The sequence below is a fragment of the Neovison vison genome, chromosome 6 (assembly GCF_020171115.1).
Source record: "Neovison vison isolate M4711 chromosome 6, ASM_NN_V1, whole genome shotgun sequence".
NCBI classification, from domain to species: Eukaryota; Metazoa; Chordata; class Mammalia; order Carnivora; family Mustelidae; genus Neogale; species Neogale vison.
This window is the reverse complement of record NC_058096.1, coordinates 121,432,683-121,454,188: the sequence shown is the minus strand read 5'-3', so window position 1 is coordinate 121,454,188 and position 21,506 is coordinate 121,432,683. Positions and strand designations below refer to the sequence as shown.

Here is a 21,506-nt window from a genome sequence, read left to right as displayed (position 1 = left end):
CTCCCCGACCCCATCCCCACAGGTAACACCGGCCCTTCCAACTCTCCTCCTGATCCCTGTGCTAAGTGGTGCCTTTTCATGGCCAACATGGCCCACACTGTCCCTTCCCTTGGGAGACAGCGTGTACAGCATTCATTGTCTTCAGTGAGCGATTATTTGGGCTTAGGTAAGCTCAGAAGCTGTGGGTTTTCAGTGTGTGTCCCTGCACTTGTGTTCAGGCGGCAGCAAGAATGTGCTCAGCACTACTTCTGAGTATTGGCCATGCCGTGCCCAAAAATGCTTTCCTGGCCTGCAATGATATGGGCTCAGCATCTTTTCCAAGCTCTAGAGGCTCACTTTCTGCTAATCAGCAACTCGTGGCGAGGTTGCAACATTATGGAAAATAATTTTTATTATATAAAAACCACAGCTCTGGGCATCATTTGACTACATGCCACTTGGGATGCTTGCTTTTGGAAAAGTTCTGTGAATGCATTTGTATTTTTGAAAGTGTTAAATTAACATGACTACCCGGTGAGTATGTAGCTCCAGCTTTCTTGGTGCATCAAGCTTCACCATGTTTTCCCACAAACGTTGCTCACCCCGCTCTACAATCAAATCATCACCATGTTGGCTGAGGTCCAGTCTTGGTTTTAACGGCCTTTGCGGTCAGTGGATGTTAAAGCCTATCACTGATACATGTATCAGTGGTGTCTTTGCTAGTAAGTTTTGCTAATTAACATTGCAGGTATGGATATACTTTTGCCAAAAAGTGAAATCTATAAGGGAGAAACAAACGTGTTCTCTGGAACGAGCTCAGTGGAGATGGAAGCGGAAGGGCTCTTGGGAGTTCTGAGTTGCTTTCCCTGGCTGCCCTGATGTGTGCTGGGTGTGCCTGCGGTTTGCTGGGCCTGCCTGCCTGCCTGCACTCATCCCAGCAGGATGGGGCTTCTTCAGAAGCTGGCCTGCTAACTTAGTCTAATCAGCCCCTACAGGTTGGCCTTTTCATTTGGTTTCCTTTTCTAATTGGTGGACCCTCGCCTGAAAAGCTCTCCCGAGTCGAACATGAGTTCTATACAGTTGCTTCCCACAACATGGACAGTGGAATCCTTGCCAATGCTGTCCCGATTCCTCGGAGCAGGGGGCCTGCCTATGAGCAGGACAGCCACATCTGTGCCGTGGGTGGCCATTGTTGCAATGAGCCCAGTGAGGTCTTTTTCACCAGCTCCTTCATTTTTGCTTGACCAAGCCCCCGCCCTTATTTCCTGAACCCAAATAGAACCCTGCATTTGATGGGCGTGGCAGGCAGGCACTGCCTTTCTACCACCTTCCCTTTCCTCTCGAGGGAAGAGTCGTGCTGGGCTCGCTTGAAGTTACCTGCATGAGCTTAGCAGACAGGCCTGCTTTGAATCTCATCTTTCTTAATTGCCAGTCGTGTGAGTTTAGGCAAATAATTCAACTTCTGTCAGTCAGTCAGTGACGTGAGGTGGTCAGGAGGAACAAATGGAGTTTGTATGGTGCTTGTCCCCATGCTCGGCACACACATTGTCCAGTAAATGGCAGCCGTGGCTACTAGCTGTCCAGGCCAAGTCAGTATGCCTCCGGCCAGCATCTATCTCCTCCTCTCCCTGCTACTTGGGTCCTTTCTGTGATCCGTGTTCTTGTATTTGCAACTTTCTTTCCCTTAGCATAGAAACAAGGTTGGCACACCGGTTTTAAAACATCCCCTGCTCAACCCTGCATCTTTTCTGGTACCATCCTTGGTCCCTTGTCCCCTTCACTCCTAGTGTCTTTCCTCATTCCTCAGTCTCCAGCACCCTGGGACCTGCTCTGCAGTCCAGTGAACTACCACTTGCCAAGAACACGAATGTTCTCTTCCCTGATTGCCATGAGGACTGTGGCCCTTAGCCAACATTCTCTCTGTAGCAGCAAACCGTTCCCCACTCAGGGTAGGTCTTTGCCCTCTGGGGCCCCCTCCCCAGTGCCCCACCAAGGGCTGAGTGCACTGTTCTTCGGACTGGAACCAGGCCCATGGCCCAAGCCACAAATCAGACCAGCACACATTACCAGTGAAAGTGTTTAATAGTTAAATTATTTAAATAGACTTTTAAATTTCCATGGGAAATCATAATCGTATCTGTTTTTGCAAGAGCAGGAATAAAAAGAGTGCACACCCTTGGAGGGAATGAAGAGCTAGCACTGCACGGTGTCACAGTCACTGCTGAGATAGGAGGGATGGGCCCCCAAGAGGCCACGGAGACCATAACCAACGGCGGGGGGGCAGGGGGGAACCACCAGAGGAGCTCAGCACACACACGTCACTAAGGTTGGAAGCAAAATTAATACCTGGCACCACTGGCGGGCACTATGGAGGGGAAGGGGACTTGAGACCACCACCGTGGAGAAAGCCAGCCCACCCAACAGATGCGGGGGGTGGGGGGTGGCAATGCAGAACTCAAGGATGGAGCGGCAAAAGCATGGACAAACTTGGGCTGGCAGTTTCGGGTCTGTAAGCTTTGCTTCTCAGAGCAGAGTTCACACTGGGGCGAGGGATGGTGTGCGGAAAGGGGAGGCCAGTGCTAGGGCCCAGTGAGATGTGGTGCGGCTGGGGGTCAAAGTCATGTTTCACAGCTAGCATATAGCTGCACCCCACCTCCTGCAAGCTCGTGTTGGAGGGGAGAAGAATTCTGCCCTGAGAAGCAACAAAAAGATCTGGGCACAGAACCCAAGGGTTCTGTTTGAATAGCTCTCTATGATAATAGATCATTTTTCACTTTCATGCCCATATCCATTTTATACCCTGGTAGGGTATAAAAAATTTTTTTTTCTATATATTTAACTGCCCCCCCCCAAAAAAAATAGACAAAAAATTTCTGCTAACTTTGCCCCTTGGATGCTGAAGCTGGGCTCTCCCCTTTTCTCTGTCTGGTCTGCAGATGGAGAGCAAAGCCGCCACCCTACCTACACCCAAGGGCTGCACATAAGTTACCCCCGAGTCTGCGGCGTTCTTTCTGGGAGAGCCCCCTGCACGACAGCCAGCTGAGACGGTCAGGCAGGTAAGGCTTCCTAGGCCCGCACACCAGCCGAGCGCCCGTGGCTGTCCCTGAGCTCTCAGAGCTGCCTCTCCCCAGGCAGCAAATGGCCGACAGCTCAGGGAACGGAGAGGAGACCAGACAGTGGTGTACTGCGGCTTGGGGCTGTTTCCCTTGGTTCCAGCTGGGCCTGAGATGGGAAAACAGCTTTTTGTCTTGTTACCATTTGCATTTAACTTAAGGGAAGTGCTGTGTTGAATGTGATGTTTGCGTGCATCTTCCCACTTTATCTGCGCGCAGGACACCCCAAAAGCACACACGCTCCCTGTTCTGGGTGGACCTGGAAAACCCCCAAAACTGCCGCATCTGCAGTGAGGGCAGCAGGCATCCTGTACGTGACCAGGTCAACAGCACAAACACACACACCTACACCAGTACACACACGGACGTACGTATGGTACAAATGCTGTGCACAGCTGTTATCTAGTATCATTTACAAAATATAGAATTTGGTATATTTGTTAGATCTCCAAGGATTTCAAGAATACAAAATCAAAAATACAAAAAAGACAAGTTGGGATCCCCACCCTCCCACCCCAGTGGCATCTTTGTTTGCTTGTGGGTCTTATACGCATACAACTAGCGTAGTCTAAAGAAGGGCACAGAAAGTTGTTTTATTTAATAAATATTCTTTTTCTCAGAACCACCCCTCCTTGCCTCAAGTCCTCTCACCTCCCCCGCACAATTCGCTCTGTTCCCCTTGAAGAGGCCTTGGCTACGTGTGTAGGTGTGGGAGGAGGACTGCGGAGAAGGCCGCAGTCCAGCCACAGCCCACGCTCCTGCCAGAAAACCCCTCCATGGGGCAGGGGCCGTGGCCTCTGTCGGAAGTTGAAAGGCTCACACAGGAAACCGGACCCCTGGGGCCCCTAGGTTCCCGGGGCCAGAGTCGCAACGCCGACCCACCCGCCCTCGGCCGAGGCCTCCCCTCAGCCCTGTTGTCACACGCCGGGCTACCCCACACCGTAAGAGCTCCGGCAGCTCCGCTCCACCCATGCAGCAGCGGCACCCGTTAGAAAACTCGAGATTCAGATCACGCCTAGTGGAGTCTTCTACGGAGGAAACATCTTTGGTCAGCTTGGTGCTCGCAGGACGCTGGCACTGTGGGGCCTGGGACGGAGGCTGCTGCCTACCCACAAAGGCAGAAGCTGCTTCTGGAGTCAAAGTGGAAAATCTCACTGGCACGGCCACGTGGGCTAGAGCGCAGGCTTCCACCTGCCCACCGGTGCACAAAGAAGCCATTTCTGTTTCTCTGGAGGCCAGGCTGCCTGGCATCACCAGGTGGCAGCTGCTAACTGAGCGGGGGCCCCCCGTTGAGGAAGTAGGTCATCATCTCGCCTTTGCCCTTGACCTTGACCACACCCCTGCACTCCAGCTGGTAAGTGTTGGCAGCCAGTACCTGGTACATGTCCGTGGTGACCTGAGGAGGCAATGGAGGAGACAGGATAGGCTGTGGTTAAGCTAAGCTATGAGTCTGTAGTCTGGTGGCTCTGCCTTACTGTCCCCAACATAGAGGGCGGGCAGCACCTCCCAGGCAGGGGCTCCTAAGGACTGACACTGCTCATCCTTGGAACTGCCTGTTAGAAACCAGAACAGCAGCACCTACTCCGTTCCAGGCAGTGTGGCCAGGAGCTCACCTGTGCTCTTTCAGTGCTGCTCAGAGCGTGGCCTGTGGTCCCTGAACTGCCTGTCACTGTTCACAGTGAGAGGTGCAGAAGGTGAGCAGAAGTGGGCATGTCCATAGCGTTCTGACCCTGCCGCCTCGAGAGCGAGCTTAAGACCAGTGTGCTCACTCACATCTCACTCCACCACAGGCAGGTGGAAAGCCACTGCTTATCTCATTTAATCTAAGGAAAACACTTTTTTTTTTTTTTAAGATTTTATTTATTTGACAGACAGAGACCACAAGTAGGCAGAGAGTCAGGCAGGGAGAGAGAGAGGAGGAAGCAGGTTCCCTGCTGAGCAGAGAGCCCGATGTAGGACTCGATCCCAGGACCCTGAGATCATGACCTGAGCTGAAGGCAAAGGCTTAACCCACCGAGCCACCCAGGCGCCATAAGGAAAGCACTTTTATCTCAGGCTCAGACAACCTAAGTTCCTTCCCTGAGGTTCTACTGCTAACAAATGCAGAGCCTGGATTCAGCTGTATGTCCTACTATCCATCTGCTTTAGCTTTTGGAACAGAGAGGGGAACTCCCCAGTGGCTTCAGTCATCACTGCACTATTGCTGGGCGAAGGAGAAAGGCTGACTGGAGCAGCAATGCAAACTTGTGTCTTGCAAGGTGACCTGACAGCTATGTGAGCACACCCTACGACACCCCTGCTGAGGATCCTGGCCCTGCCTGGCTATCATGCCTGGCTGGGCTGCTGGAAGGAGACCTGCTGTGTGATCACATGTATTCCAAGAATGGGAATGCCCTATGCAAGGGTGAGGTGCCAGGCCACTGTGTCATTGCAGAGTCCTTCACTCATCTATGGGTGGGGTCAAAATTTCTATACACATGTGCCTCTCTCTCCATCTTCCATCTTGTTGTCCTTTCTCCTCTTAGCACAGGGTTGGAGGGGAGAGAGAGCCATTTGGCCCAGTTCCTCCATCACCCCAGTCCCTACACACCAGCCAGGCCCGGTTGATCTGGCCAGGGCTTTGCTGCCTGAACAAAGGGCTGACCCTTGTTCAGAGGTCCCACAGGAGAGAGAATTTAAGGGACACTTAGGCAGTGTCAGTGTGAGCAAAGGGCCTTGAAGAGAGCACAGGTCAAATGGGAAAAAGACCAGGGAAGCTAAGTAACCTGCCCACAGGCTTACGGGGCACTGGGGTTGGAGGGTACAGGAAGAGAGCCCGGTCTAGGGCCTCACTGTTGTCGGATTGAAGCAGAGGGAATCAAGGAAGGCCTGAGAAAAACAACAGCAGCTGAAGAGAGGCAGACCTGGGCATGACAAGCACCAGCTTGCAAAAGAGAGAGAGGAGCGCAAGTCTCTGCCCCCTTAGCTGTTGGGAGCACCATCCCAGGGGGACGAGTGGCCTTGCCTCGTTCTACTGAACCAGGCCCTGAGTGCTGGTGGCTCCATTCGGCAAGACCTTGCTCCCTGCAGTCATCTCTGTGTCCCCTTGTATGCATGGATTGTGACAGTCGCACTCCTGGCTTGATACGGGCCGTGCCTCCCGCCTATACCCCCCAATTCCTCCTGTGGCCAGTAGAGGGCTTTGCACAGGCGTGAAGATCTGTCCAAGGTCCTGAAGGCTTGAAACACAATTGAGTTTTTCAAGCTCCCAAGACACAGCCCTAACTACCTTCAAGTTTGTCTGCAGAAATTCTGAGTAGGAACTGTGGGCAGCCTGCCCAAAGCCCACGCAGCATCAGACAGAGGCCCCCCACGTGGGTGAGGTGGGTGGCGGATGTTCCAGCACTCACCTGGATGCGGTCAGGCACACCGGTGCTGTCCATGCGGCTGGCCACGTTCACCGTATTGCCCCAGATGTCGTACTGAGGCTTGCGAGCCCCAATCACCCCAGCCACCACAGGGCCGATGTTGAGCCCTGCAGGGGACCGAAGTCAGCATGTTCATCAGGACTCAAGACCAGAGCTCACACTCACTGTCATTCCCCTTAGATACTCAGGGTCCTTTGGGCCTGAGGCCATGCTTGGCCCTGCTTGGCCCTGCAGCTCCCACTCCTCTGCTACCACTAAGGGCCTGCTAACCCCAACCACAGAGGTCTGCTCATACAGCACTGCTCCTAAATACTGGCCACCCAGCCAGCCAGCAGCTCCTGCAAACCCATCACCAGGTCACTTCAAGTGCCCAGTGACCTGCATCACCCAGCTGCCCTTCTTTAATCATCCCTCTCAGTGGCACTTAAGTTTTCATGTCAGTTCAGACTCCACGTACCATAACTCCCCCTTTTCTTACTCCTCACCTCCTGTTTCTTTCAGGGCCACTGCAGTTCTTAGAACCTAGCTCCTAACCCACAGTCTCCTCTCTGTCCAAGTGATCCTCCCTCTGGGTATCTAGGCTAGGGCAGGGATGTCGCCATGACCCAGCACCAGGAGGCAAAGCCACTGCCCTCCGCCTGGGCTCGCTGTCTCGCTTCTGGCATGTCTGCTCTAGTCTTTCCACCCTCCCAGTCTTATCTACCCCAACCCTGATCACCCTGCTACTCCACTTTGGCTGTGCTGGTTCCCCCCATGAAGTGTCCTTCCTCCTCTGCAGGCAAGAGCCCTTCCCAACACATCTGGCTCAACTGACATTATCTAGACATTTCCTGCCATGTCTCCATGCCCCTGGGCACTCCCTCTTATCACAGAAACGGTCTCTGTCACCAGGGGGTTGCATGAAGCCTCACTGTTGTATTAGACGCAGGACCGCAAACACGGCAGAAGCTCCCAAACAGCAATGTCATCCGTCCATAAGATACTGCCCACCACAGCCCTCCTCTTCAGTCCTGCCACACCACATGGAGCTTTTCACCCCACCTGCTCTTCCCAGGCCCAAATGGCCAGAAGCCAAGCTCACCAATCTTCATCTGGAAGTTGTTGAAGGAGTGTTCATTGATGTACTTCATTTGGTCCATGAGCTTCATGGCAAAGTCAGCCAGGGCTTTGATGTGGCTCTTGCCCACCTTGTCGTATGTAGAGTCATTGAGGCCTGAGGCGGCCATGTAGGTGCTGCCAATGGTCTTGATCTTTTCCAGCTGCCTGAACCGATCCTCGCTGATGATCTGGATGGAAGGAGGTCAAACCTGGGTCACCACCAAGGCTGGGGCACTGAGGTCTACAGGGAAGGGAGCAGCATGGCCCCCCCACATGCCCCCGAGTTCACACAGGGGGCCGATCTCCACACCAACTTGGTGCAAGACCGACAGAGCAGGCCTCCTCCAGTATTCACCCATGGGAGGTGGCCGGGTGCTACCATCCGCCCTGTATCAGGATCCCCAAGCCAGCTCCCTGTCACTCCAGAGCCTCTTGCCCCAAACAGGGGCTGCTGGCCATCTCCCCCCTTCTCAGGCTCACATCCCCATCCCTCCCAGGGATACATCCTCGTCTTTGTCCAGAGAGATCCCCTTCTTCCAACTCCAGGCCCTGCCAGCCAGGAGCCTGCCCAGACCCATTTCACCCACCTTTAGTTTCCCCCTGCCCAGGACTTTCAGAGGCTGCTTCCAGCACAGTCCCGTCCCAGCTCCATCATCCTTCACCCCAGGAACTACATTCCCACTGGGGTTGGCCCCCTCACACTCAACACTCAATGAGCTCCCAGGGTCAAAATGCCCTATTGGCACGGTGTACCCAGCGCTTGGCACTGTGGGACTTGGAGAGTACTTGGCGAGGGTGCATGCTTGTGTTTCTGTCCCTGCTGTTCAGGGCTTTGCTTCTTTGTCCTTCCTCCTCCTTTAGCCTGGGAGTCCCTTCTTCCTTGGACTCTCTCAAAAGCTGGGCCCTGGCCTGGGGCCTGCCCAGCCTTAGGTGGCATGAGAGAAGCAGCAGCGAACGGGGAGGACTGGCGAGATAGCCAGGCAGGGTCAGCGAGATAGCTGGGCAGGGTCAGCGAGATAGCCGGGCAGGGTCTCAGTGGGGCACAGCCAGGATGCTGAGACTTCAAACCCCAGTAGCCAGGGCTGGAACACCCACTCTGCCACCCACCGCCTAGAAGCCATGCCGCATCAGTGAACCTGTTTCCTCCTCCGTGACAGGCTCGGGGAAGAAATGGAGGCAAGGTGCACGTCCTCAGGTGCCCCAGTATTCCTCCCACTCCAGGAACCCAAGCTCCCCGCAGTCGTACCTCGTCAAAGTCGGCAATGATCTCATTGAGCAGCCGCAGGCACTCAACGCCCTCATTGTTGGCCTCCAGCTCCACATAGAACTCAGAGAAGTTGGCGATGGAGGCGAACATGACGGCCACGCACTCGCACGACTGGTAGTAGAGCTCGTCGTTGCGCCGCTCGCGGGCCAGGAAGTGGGCGGCCACGTCCTTGGGCAGGATGTTGTGCAGCAGCCGCCTGTTGTAGGCCTGCAGCTCCTCCATCTCCTCCTTCTCCTCTGTGGCCTAGGACACGGCAGCCGCTCAGAGGGAGGGCCGTGCACCCGACGCCTCCACGGGGGCCTGGCTTTTGTCCTCCCTGCCTTCCCCCCCACCCCCCTGCCCAGGCTCTCCACAGGGAGCAGCTGGTGCTCTGGCCATCAGGAAGGGGAGAGATGTGTTCGCCCCAGCCTGGGCCCTGCCTGCCCCTCAGAACGTGGCACGAGGGAGGGTGTTAGCCCTGAAGGAGGGATCCCCAGACTGGAAACATCCTGAAGCAGAGGCCGAAAGCATCCTGTCTGGCCAAAGCTAGACAGAGGCAGGGTGTTACAGGGCTGATCCCAAACCACGAACACCCCCAAAGGCCCTCGAGCTACCAAGCACTCCTCAACCGTCCATTTTCCTCTTCGTAGCAGGAACTGCAGTTTGATAAGATCACTTTAACAGCCTGACCTCACGGAGGATGGCCTAAAGCCCTGCCCATGCTCCGGGGCTCCCACAACAGCAGACTTGCCCCAGGGCCACACGGTGGGGGTGCCCCAAAGTGCCCCCCGGGGTGGGATGAGGACATCACCATTGACTTTGATTCCTCCCCAGTTTGGGTCCTGGGTCTGGGAAACTGGGATCTGTGGTCATTCACCCTCCAGGTTGGAGGGAGAGTGCAAAGCCCTCGAGTCAAGAAGCCAATGGTGGCCCACAGGCTGAAACGCAGAGACAGTCATGCAGCACGGTGTGCAAGGAGCCGTGTGACACAGGACGTACGAGTGTAGTCTCCTGCCTTCCTCCCCCTGGATGGCAAACAAAATGGCCCCTTTCACTGGGAGTCACCATGTCGGTAAAATAGGCAGGTAAAGGAGAAGTAGCAGGGCCACTGAAAAGATCTAGGCAGCCTGCTTGGGCCTTCCCTAACTACATGTGGAGGCCTATTTGGCAGCAACAAGAATCTCCACAGGAGCCAGGACAATTTCCGTGACTCTCCCGGTGGGTGTTGGCTGCTTGTGGGGAAACAGCTGGCACACCCAGCCAAAGGCACAGGACCTGCCTCCAGCAGCTGTGGCAGAAAGCTGAGGGGCCCTGAGGCTCAGAGGCCTGACGTCGCCCTGTGCCTTAGGTGAGAGGACCCATCACACCCAGAGTCCCTGGAAACATGGCCTTGAGCATGGGGGCCATGCCTAAGGAAGTTACTGGACCCTGAGACGCCCGATGAGCCCAGTGGGCATAAGCTCTCTTCTAACCCATGCAACCTTTGCTCCTGTGAGGTGAGATACTTTGACTGCCCCCATCCTCATAAATGGGGCCACGTGCTCCTGGCTCTGAAACCTGTGTGCCAGAGGGAACAGGGCGAAGTGGGGATCGCTGTAATTCTCATGGAGGAGGTCCAGCTGCTCCATCTGCCCCTGCAAATGCTCAGCCTGCCTCCAGCCCTACTGCCTGCTGAGAACACAGATCCTTTGATCAGCCCCGCAGGTGGCAGAAACACAACACGCACCCTTCCCTTGTACATCTGCCTGGTGTCAGGCAGGTGGTGGTGGAGGCTGGGCTTGGGACACTGGGAGCATGGCGACTGCTGGGAACAGAGGCCAAGTCCCGACCAGGGACTCCTGCCACATCCGGACAACTTTGCCCTGAGACAGCTCCCAACATAGCCAGCTACTTCTAGGATTGGGCTCTGGCCGGGAAGGAAGATTCAGGGCCCCACAGAACCCCCCTGCTGAGCCTAATAAGGTCAGTGCTGTGGGAGAGGGACAAGACTGGGCTCTCCCAAGAACTGAGACCTAGTGGTCCGCCCAGGAGCAAACTTGATGCCTCCTGCAGATGCTTCAGGGAAGCTAAGGACCGCAGTCTTCCCCATCTTCCTGTCAGCACCACACCCACCCACCAGGGCCAAAGATGCAACAGCAAAACTGGCTTCTGGATTAGACTAGGGATGGGGCAATGGATTATCACTCACCCATCCCAAGAGCCTATGTTCAAGTTTTTGCTTATTGGCATGTTGTTCCCCCTCCCAAAAGTCCTGGAGGGGGACAGGAGATGGAGGGATGTGTAAGCATCCTGAGCCTGTTGCAGGGGTTCAGTGGAGAAAGGCCAACACCCCTGGCAGGTGGAGACACGCTCACTGCCCCCCATCCCCATCCATCTGTGCACAGGCCTTAATTGTTCTCAAAGTGGGAGAGGAGCTGCTGTTGCCTGAGCTCTGGGGTGGGTTTGTGAGGAAGCCTCAGGCTGCTCTGCCCAGCCCTGGCAGGCAGAACCACCTTGACCCTGTGCACTCAGGAGCCGGGCAGACATGGGGTGAGGCTGAGAGGGCAGCAGGTCACAGGCGGGCTGAATGGCAGGATCACCCTTCCCTTGCTTCCACCCCTTTCTCGAGGTCTCTACAGCACAACTGAGCTGCACAATAGCAACCATCTTGGGGGCAGGGAGCTTCCTTGGGGCTCATGCAGGAGGTTGGGTGTGTGTGTGCGGAGAAGTGGATGGACATCAGCCCTAGGTACCCTGGAGTTTCGTCAGCCCCTAGGGGAGAGCCGGAACCTCCGGGGAGATTCCCCGAAGGAGAGGCCTGGGAGCCAAAAGAAGGCAGGGAGGCAGCAATGTGAACCAAGAAGGCAGAGCCTCACCTGGAGGTGTCCCAGGTCCCTCCCAACCCAGGGCTGCCCAGGGGCATGCCACATGCAAAACAGGTTCCCTCCAACCTCAGGACATCCGCCCAGCAGGGACCTCAGCCAACCTCGTGCAACACATCCAACGGCAGGGGCAACTGGATTCCCCATCTTTAACAAAAACTTGGGACCTCCTGCTGCAGCCTGAAGACTTGAGTCTCAGCGTTAGGAAGAAGCTGAGGATGAGGAAGCCTAAGTGGTTTGCAGGTGAGCCGGAGAAGGGGTCTGGAAATGGAGGCCAGGCCAGGGGAGGCGGAGACTGGGCTGGGATAACAGGTCTGAGGCTGCCCACGGGGAAGATGGCTTTCTCACCATGAATGCCCTTGGGTGCTCTCCCTGGAACTTCTGAGGCCACCTAGCAGGTGACGACAGCAACTGGGTCTCCGCGAGCACCTGGAGCCTTATCCTGCATGTGGCCCAGTGGCATCCCCTCCTGCACATGGACACCATCAGGGCGCAGGCACAAAGCCTGGAGGATAGAATGTGGGACACCTAGCACACCACTGCCTCTGTCCCTGCTTGGGCCACCTCTCTTCAGGGCGAGGGCACAGCCACCTGCCTAAGCTTCCTATCGATCGTCTTTGATGCCCCTTCCATCCATTCTCCCCTGGAAGGGCCTTCCAGCCAGTTCTGGTCACTTCAAGCCCTGCTCAGCAGCCTCCCCATACTCATCTCCTGCTACTCCTTCCTACCCCCGCCCTGAGACCTTGCCGCCCACACGGCAGACTGGAGCTGGCCATGCCCTGTCCCTGCCCCTGGATGCACACAGTAGGGCCTGCTCAGGATTTGTGACCCATCAAATTCCCAGCACTACCAAGGGGTGTGTGTTTGGAATAAGCTCCGGGGTTCTGCCCCTGGGCTCCTGAAAGAAGGGAGCAGAGCTGCTGGGACCTGGGGCACTAGTTGGGGGCGGGGGTGAGGCCTCAGCAGGACACCCCAGCCGTGCAGAGCTAAGGCCCAGCCAGCCCAAGTGATGAGCCCGTTCACTCACAAAGTGCTGCGAGGTGTGGATGCTTCCCCAGCCCAGCCCCAGGGTCACCCACCTGCAGTTTCCAGAGGAAGTCCAGGCGGGCGGTGGACTCCACTTGCTGGGCGTGCAGGTACAGGGCCAGCACGAACACCGAGATGATGATGGGCGTCACCACCTTCAGCGCCACCTTGGTCGCATGCTCGGGGCTACAGGCCGAGGGAGATGCCCCAGCGCTTCACGGTGGGCTCCAAGGCCCCTGCTTTTCTCTTCCTCCCACTATGCCCCCTTCTCCTCACTCCCCTGCTCAAGTTTTTTCCTGACGTAGGGCCTCTTCCAGGAAGCCTTCTTGGCTGGCAGCCCCGTCTCAGCCCCTGCTCCCACCAGCAGCTCAGCAGTCGTGACTCCTTTCCTGATGCCCCTCCCCCCTCCCCCAGGCTGGGAAACTTCTCTGGTCACATGAGGGGATCAGTGAGGCCCTGGTAAAAGGCAGTATGTACATTCCTGGTCTCACCCAGTGGACAAGATAGGGCCCGTGGGCACAGTAACAGGGGAGCCAGGCGGGCCATACTGACCAGCTCTGGGCAAGTCTCTTAACCTCTCTGAACCTTAGTTTCCTAATCTGTAAAATTAAAGATACTGCACAAAAAATTCCTTGTGTAGCACCTGACAAACAGTAGGAACTCCAAAAATGGTAGCTAATAATGGCGAATTACATTCCTGCTCATATTACTAGTAAGTATCTTAATAAAAGCAGCTATCCCAGGGCACCAGGCTGGCTCAGTCAAATGGCTGAGTCTTGATTTCAGCTTAGGTCTTGGTCTCAGGGTGGTGAGACTGAGCCCGGCGTCAGGCTGCATGCTGGGTGTGGAGTCTCTGCTTAAGACTCTCTCTCTCCCTCTCCACCTCCCCCTCCCCTCCCACAGGCATGTGCACATGCTCTCTCTCAAAAACACCCCGAACAAAAACCCACACACAAAACCAAACAGCTCTCCCAAACCCTGCTCCCTGTCCCAGCAAAGAGCCCAAACCTTGAATGCTGCAGACTCCCTACCCAGCAGCTGCCCCAGGGCAGGGCTTACCCTACAAACCCCACAGGCCTTGCCTTGGCTCCTGTCTTCCAGAGCGGGAGCGGGGGCAGGGGCCAGGGGGTGAGGTCACCAGCTCCCGTTCTCTTGTGCCTGGGATCTCACACATGCTCCTGGGGAAGAGCTTGATGGAATGTGGGATGGTCTGTGGGTCCAGATGACCCAGCTACTGAGTCTGCAGACCACCTTGGGGTGGTAGGAATCATCCAAGAAGGGCATCTACCCAGGAGGCCCCCTTGGTACCCTATGAGGAAAGGGTTTCCTGGCCCCCTCCAGCCTCCTCCTCCACTGCCCACCTTGCTGCCAAGGTCCCATCCCCGCGGGGCACCACTGCCTTCTCTCCTGGGCCCTGGGCAGTTGGACTCTAGCTGCTTGGCACCAAGGGCAGGGAGGGGCTGTATGGAACTTGGAGGAGCAGATCCACTCACCACTGGGAGGTCCCGTTGTTGTTGAAGTCTCTGTGAACAGGAAGTGAGGAGGGCCGTTGGGGCTGCTCTTCTGCATCGGCAGTCTCCACGCCCACTGTGCTCCCTTACCCTGCTCGACCCCCTCACACTGCCATGCCCCTGATCCTAGCTCTGCTACCCCATGCCCACTGCTACTACTGTTGCTCCTCCCCCCCCACCCCCCGGCGCTTCTCTGGATCCAAGGATACTTTCAGCATGGGAGTCTTGCCAAAAGCCCAGCCCCAGCCAGTATCTGGTCACCATGACCACAAATCACCAGCCCTTACTTGGGGCCCCCAAGCACATCAGCCTGGGCAGAAGCCAGCCCACCTCCCACCCCAGCACTTTGCCGCATCCAGAGGAAGAGAAACATGACCCTGTGCTGTTCGGTGTGGCTACCACAGCCACATGTGGCTCTTGAGCCTTCCCACGTGGCTAAAGTTACAAAGTTCTGGAAGTGTAAAAGAGCTACTAGGTTTTGAAGAATTAGTGAGGGAAAAAATCTAGTAAGTTTCATTCATAATTTTGTATTGACTACGTATTAAAATAATATTTTGAATATATTGGTTAAATACAGAGATTAAAATTGCATGTTTTGCTTTTTTAGTAGCGCTACTAGAAAATTTGAAATGATGTACATGGCTTGCATGATTAATCTATTGGACAGAGCTGCCCTAGAGCCAAGCCAGTGTCTCCCAAACCAGAAAGGACCTCTCTGTTCTCTGCTACTGCTCCAGCAGGAGGAGAAGAGAGGCTGGGGTGGGGGAAGGAGCACATAAGAAAGAGGAGGCCAAACTTGCAGCTCCTACCCTGATTGGAGAGTAGAAAAGCCTGGACCTCCTCCCTCCTTGGTCCTCACAGGACCGCAGGCTGCCCCGTTCCTGGAGGTATTGTGTCTCCTAGCTGGCTGCCCACAGCTCCACACAGCCACTGAGAAGGGCATCCTTGGATCTTAGACCCTTCATTATACCTTCCTCTGCTCAGGTGACACTCTCTTCACTAGAAAGTGACATTTCTGACACTGGAGTTATGGCCTGTTTTATCCATGACTGTTCTGCCAGGCTCAGTGCCTGGAATATGGGAGGCCCTCAATAAATACCTTTGGATGAATGGATAGAAGGATGAATGGATCCCTTTCTATAACTTGGAGAAAACACAGTAGTTTGCTGCATTTTCTCAGGGGACACAAAATTTTTTGCACTTCCTAGTGTGTGTGTGTGTGTGTGTGTGTGTGTGTGTGTGTACCGGGGTGATGGGAACAGAAGCGTATTGACATCAGGCACTTAATGAACGTTTTACTACTAGGGATATGATTCCCATTTTACTGGGAGCTAGACAGCCTGGGTTACAACTCTCAAGCCTGCTACCTAGATGTGAGACCTAATGACTCACCGTCATAACTAGGAGCCTTTGAGCAGTGCACAAATTACCCAACCCGTCCATGGAAGCCCTGTCTCCTTGGCTGGGTTGCTATGAGGATGAAAAGGGATAATGCATGTCCCAGTGCCTAGCTCGAGGCAGGACACAGAGCCCAAGAACAACAAAGGCTGTTTTTCTGCTCCTACAGACCTTGCTATTCAGCTCTGTTGAATCTTGACCCCTCCCTGGGCCTGAGGTGCCACAGGCAGATGGAGTTAAGTGAAAACAGCTCATCAGAGGCTGCCCTGAACAAATGAGGAACAATTCACTGAGTCTTGAGGGCAGGACTGAGTAGCAAAATGGAAGCAGAAGGACAGCAGGACCCAGTCACCCTGAGGCCACCCCCCATACCTGGGAAGGGAAGGAGGGAAACAAGACACTGAGGTGCTTTGCCCAGGCGGTCAGCTGGGGAGGAACAGAACACTGCCCTTGCAAGGCCCCTGCACCCCAAGCTACCAGCCACCCACTCTTCTGGCCTCTCCACAATGCTCCAGACCCAGCCAGGCATGGGGAGAGGGGTGCCACCTACATGGCATTGGCGGTGACCAGCAGGTCAGCATTGTCAAAGAGTGTGACACGGGGCACCTCAACGATGAGCACGTATGTGAGCTCAATGGCCAGCATGAGCACCAGCTTCCCGATGCAGCTGATCTGCAGGAACACGGAGCAAGCCAGCAGGCTGAGCAGCACGCTGTAGGTGAAGTACTGCGGAGAGAGGGCAGCTAGCATGAGCACCCCTGCCCCACCTCCCCCGGCCCACCCACCCTCCAACATCCCCCGCAGTCTGAGCTGGCCACAGGCCAAGCCTGTTCTGAGGGTATTTCTGCTGCTGCAAATTTGGGAGGCAGAGAAAGGGCCCAGGTTAAGAACCAGGAGCTGGGGCTCCAGCCTAGCCTGTGTGGCTAGGCTTGGGCGGTAGAGCCCCGAGGTTAGAGCAAGGCTCTAGGCTCCCACAGACCTGAGTCTTACCCCTGATTTATTATGGACTGTCTGTGTGACTTGGGCCATTTATTATTCAACCTTTCAAAGCCTTAGTTTCCCCATCTGCAAAAGCTCATGTGTCACGGGCTCACTGAGATGGTTCCATGAGTTGAAACCACCTGGTGGCTTATGCCTGGAGCCCCCAGTAACTGTAGGGAGCCCAGGCGCCCCAGCTCCTGATCTGCAACTTTAAACCCCAAATTCTGAAAACGGAAAGTGTTTCTAGGACTGATAGGGCAGCAGCACTGAGCTGGCCTTATCTGGTGGGAAAACCACTCCAGCGGGTGTGCTGCTAATTAACGTCTTCATCCTGCCTCCTGTGACGAGGCACACATCTTGCTGCAGAAGTACTACTGTATGCCATTGGCAGGGGCTGCCCAGACTACACTGGGGGTGTGACATACCCTTTTGAACTCCGAAAAATTCTGAAATTCAAAACGTATTTCATTTGGAAGCCTTCAGATGAGGGACTGTGGCCCTATACGATTTACTTTAGGGAGGTCCTTTGCGCTTCAATTTCTTTCTCAGATAGCAGAGGAGCTGAACCACGGATCTCAGTGGTTCCCTCCTGCTGTCATCCCCTGAGGCTAATCCTAAACATGTCGGCATCATTATTATTAGCAAGGGAGAGAGGCAGATGGGAGAGGGAGAAGCAGGCTCCCCACTGAGCAGGGAATCTGACACGGGGGCACGATCTCAGGACTCCGGGATCATGACTTGACCAAAGGCAGATGCTTAACTGAGTGGGCCACACAGGCATCCCTTGTTATTTCTTTTAAATTTAGCATCATTACTTCTGAGTCAGACTTTGGGTGTCACTGTTTGCTTCCTCTGCCCATCATGGGCTGGAGGCCAAATGGCAGTGGAGGGCACTCCCAGGTCAGACCTTTGCCTCCCCAGGCCTTCTGGAACCCAGAGAGGGGCTGTGGAGGGCCCCTGTTGACTGGCAACATGAGGGAGCAGCCTCAAGCCACTACCTGGAGCAGGGGCAGAGGAAGGAGCAGGGAGGCTCGCTCAGATAATCCAGCCCCAAGGATCATAATCCGGTCCTTGGGAGCAGGGGAGGGATCGTCCAGGGCCGGCCTGGATTCCCCTGCAGACCCTGAGTCAGACAACCAGGAGGCCAAGGCTTAAAGTAGGTGTCCTGAAGGGCCTCAGAGTCTGTGAGGAGCTGCTGAGTCGGAACACTGTGGGGTCTGGGGAGCCGGAGAGCTCTGTAGTCAGCAAGGCCTGGGATCAGTGTGAGTGATCTGGTGGGACTGGTGAGGCCTGGAGGCAGGAACCAAGCATCTCCCACAAAGAAGGAGCTAGAAAAACCTGCACCACCCCCTTCCCCCATTCCTCAGCTTCTTCCATGAAGCAACCACCAAGGGGCAAGTACAAGATCAAACACAGCCTCTGCTTCTCCACAGACAGCCCTCAAGCGGCGGCTCCTATGGGCTCAGGCAGCTGCGGGGGCAGGGTGGGGGATGGGGGGAAATGCAGCGGGGGAGGGGGGGTGTGTGGCAGACAGAGGCAGGAGTGGAGCCTGGGCTCCATGGGGGGAGGAGGAGGGCTTGGCCTAGACCCCAGGGCAGGAGGGAGAGGAGAGCCTGTCTAGGTGAACACTGGCAGAGTCCTGCCCCTCTGAATTCCCCTTGACCCCTTCCTGGGGCGGGGGGTGGGGGGTGGGGTAAGCCAGCACCATGACAGCCCAGGGGGCCCTCACTGCAGTTCTGGACACTTCTGTCAGTCCTGGGCCCTTCTGGAATAGGATGGAAGGTTGGACCTTGCCCAGGAAAGGGCAATAACTCACAGGTTGTGTGGGAGCCGCACGCAGCTGGGGTGCGGGCATGGCCCCGTGCATGGAGTGGACAACCTGGGCAGGAAGCCTGGCCCGACTGCTCACTCAAAACCACTCCCCAATCGCTTCTCGGCCTTTTGGCTAAGATCAAGTGTAAAACCACTCCCCAAGAGAAGGGTGAACATAGTACCTCGCATACCACAGGCACTTAATGCATGCTGCCCTCTAAGGACTCTCAGCACTGGTTTTTAAACCCAGTAACCTAGAGGTATGATTTCCTTGGGGGTGATGAAATTGTTCTAATTAGCCGATGCTGTTGATGACTGCACACGTGTGAATACACTAATAACTACTGAACCGCAGACTCAGACTGGGTGACCTTGACGGAAGAAGGGGTTCCTTGGCTTCCCTTCTGGCTCTGGCCCACAGCAGAGGAGCTCAGGCCGTTTCTCCTGAGGCAGGCCTGCTGCCACAGCCGAGGGTCCAAAAACAGCTCTGCCCTCAGGTTGAGACCAAGAATTCTACAGCCAGATGATCTGGGTGAAAGCTCTGGCTCTATGTATCACTGATTAGCTGTGTGACCCTGGGCAACTTACTTACCCTCTCTGGGCCTCAGTTTCCTCTGTATAAGAAAGATATTCATCATGTCTGTGTCATGGGGTTGCTGTGAGGACTGAATGAGTGACGCTGTGTCGGGGACTTGGCACAGTGCCTGGCACACTATGGAAACGGCAGCCCTCCTGTTCTAGTACTAGGTTGAGAAGGTGGGCCTTGCTCCCTGGGGTCCAACACAGGTAGCGAGAGCCTAGGGAAAGGAGGTCTCTGGGAGGGCTTCGAGCTTGAGAGCCCTGCCTCCCTTGGAGTAGCAGAAGGCGGGGAGGGATGGGTGGGAAGGTGTCTGACTGCCCCAAGAAACCCCCACTCCCTCACTCCCCCACCCCACGTACCTCAGGGAAGTTGCAGCTGGGCCACGGGCTGCGGCAGAAGCCCTGCTCGGCCCCCAGGCTGTAGTTGGAGGCTGACGCCACCACATGGCACGCGTTGACCTGGCCGGTGCTGATGTTGTGCTCATCTGCCAGGCAGCCCAGCAGGTTCTCTGAGTTACATGTGAACTGGGGGCAGGGGAGGGGCAGGTGAGCCGCGGAGTCCATGACATAGTAAGACTCACCTCCTACGGGGCGGCCCGTCCCCCCCGGACTCAGGGGCAGCCTGCCGCAGACCAGGGATGGGAGAGGAGCCTGGAAGAGGCCAAGGAGCGGACAAGGTCTGCCCGTCTGTCGGACTGGGGCTCATCAACTTCCCTGGGGAACGCTTCTGGGTCCTTCTGGTTCTGCCAGCCTCACAGGCAAGGGACCAAGAGCCTGTGTGAGAGGCTCCAGAGTCAGATCTGATTCTGGACCTGAGGTGAAGCCCTAGTAAGAAATCTGGGGGTGGGAGAACAACAGAGTCGGGGAAGGTTCTGGGAGGTGGAGCCGCCTACCATGTTGACGAAAGCCGACAGGAACACGAGGGTGATGGTGAACACGCCGACCAGAGTGCTGTTCATCTTGGACCTCACGATCTTCCTGGAGAGGGTCTGCAGTGGGGCTGGGAAGAGCTGCCCCGGGGAAGAGAGCGAGAGAACAGAAGTCAGCGGGAGGCAGCAAACTACCACAGGGGAGTTGGTGAAACCCACCCTCCTCCCCACCCCCACCCTCACCCCAGGGGGCTTCCTGATGGAAGGAAGGATGCCATCTTAACCCCAACAGCTGCAGGAAAAAGCACGGGAATGCGGCATGTGAGCTGAGCTGGTCAGGATTACAGTCAGGGAGAGGCGGGAGGTGGCAGCTGGGGGGTCTTGAAGGGGCCGAGAACTTTCCCAGGGAGGGTCAGAAGGCTTGGTGGCAGGAGGAAGCATGGGTCTGAGGATTTGGAGAGGACCTGGGGTCTGGAGGGAGGTGAGATGGGGGCAAAGTACTGTGTGAGCGGGAGGTTGGGGCCCTGGACAAGTGAGCTTAGTGAACCTTTTTTCCAGGACTCTCAATGATCTCCTGTTTCCTCACCTAACCCTTCCTACATTTCCTTCAACTAGACAAACTGCATGTCCACTCAAAGACCCTCTGCGGCTCTGGTAATAAAATGACCCACTCTGCCAGATCTGACATTGGTGGCTTTGTCCACCATGCCCTCCTCATCTCCAAAGAAACCTAGATTTTAAAAGATGTTGGCAGACACAGAGAAACAAAGGGATGGACTTGGGCTTCCCCTGCCCCTCCCACCTCAGTGCCTCCTGGTGAGGCTGATCTGCTACATGAAGTCCAGGTATCCTATGGAAACCCAGAAGGGCAGAGGAGGTTGGAAAAAGTACTGGACCAGGAGTCTCGAGGGTTCTAGACATGGATCTTCCTGTGCGGCCCTCAGCAAGTCACATCCCTTCTCTGCAGGCTCCCCATCGGTAGGACTCTCAGGGCCCTGAACATCTGTGCACATTCTGGCTGAGGAGGCCAGACTACAAGGCTCATCCCTCCTCTGATATGGACAGGACGGTCACACAGACAACTAAACACCCTGTAACCACAAGGTGACTGCTCGTTCCTACTGTGCCTTGCAGAGACTGGCTTGTGTGCTACGGTGTTTGCTGCTGGCCAGTACAGGGACCTTGGTCTACTGCTCCCCAGCTGCAACCCCCCTCATTATATGCAGAGCACCCACGTGGGGCCATCACACCCGCCCCACAGGGCTTTAGGGAGCTGGCAGTTACATGCTGATGTGCCTGCTGCCTGCTGTGCTGGCAGTCACAGACTCCTTCATCTCTGACCCAGAAGTCTTGTGTCCCCTGCCAGAATCCATGACATAGTAAGGTTCACTTCCTAGCTTGCAAGTAAGGTGAACCCAAATCTCAGACCCTTTACAGTTCTTGCCATTAAGTAAGTGCCCTGCTCACCCCCTCGGTGTTGGGCTTCAAGCTGGGTATGCGTGTTGGGAAGCAGTGTATCTTTTCCACCCAAATGCCCTTCTAGCCTTCCAACAAGGCCACCTCCTATTCAGCAGAAGGAGAGAGAGGACCACTGGAAAGGACACATGCAGCAATGGTAGAGGTCTC

At 55.7% G+C, this 21,506-nt stretch overlaps 1 protein-coding gene across 2 annotated transcripts in view; it reads right to left on the bottom strand.

Moving 5' to 3' along the window:
• Positions 1–2,042: 2,042 nt before the first annotated feature.
• Positions 2,043–21,506, bottom strand: part of ADCY5 (adenylate cyclase 5) — a 148,116-nt gene continuing 128,652 nt past the window's right edge. For both annotated transcript variants that reach the window (XM_044252198.1, XM_044252199.1), the window contains exons 13-21: positions 19,905–20,021; positions 19,372–19,536; positions 16,190–16,365; positions 14,224–14,253; positions 12,784–12,916; positions 8,844–9,107; positions 7,581–7,785; positions 6,482–6,606; positions 2,043–4,488 (exon numbers count right to left, since the gene is read on the bottom strand). In XM_044252198.1, coding sequence (XP_044108133.1) covers positions 4,360–4,488; positions 6,482–6,606; positions 7,581–7,785; positions 8,844–9,107; positions 12,784–12,916; positions 14,224–14,253; positions 16,190–16,365; positions 19,372–19,536; positions 19,905–20,021 — 1,344 coding nt within the window. In that variant the 3' untranslated portion in view covers positions 2,043–4,359. The remainder of the gene's footprint in view (positions 4,489–6,481; positions 6,607–7,580; positions 7,786–8,843; positions 9,108–12,783; positions 12,917–14,223; positions 14,254–16,189; positions 16,366–19,371; positions 19,537–19,904; positions 20,022–21,506) is intronic.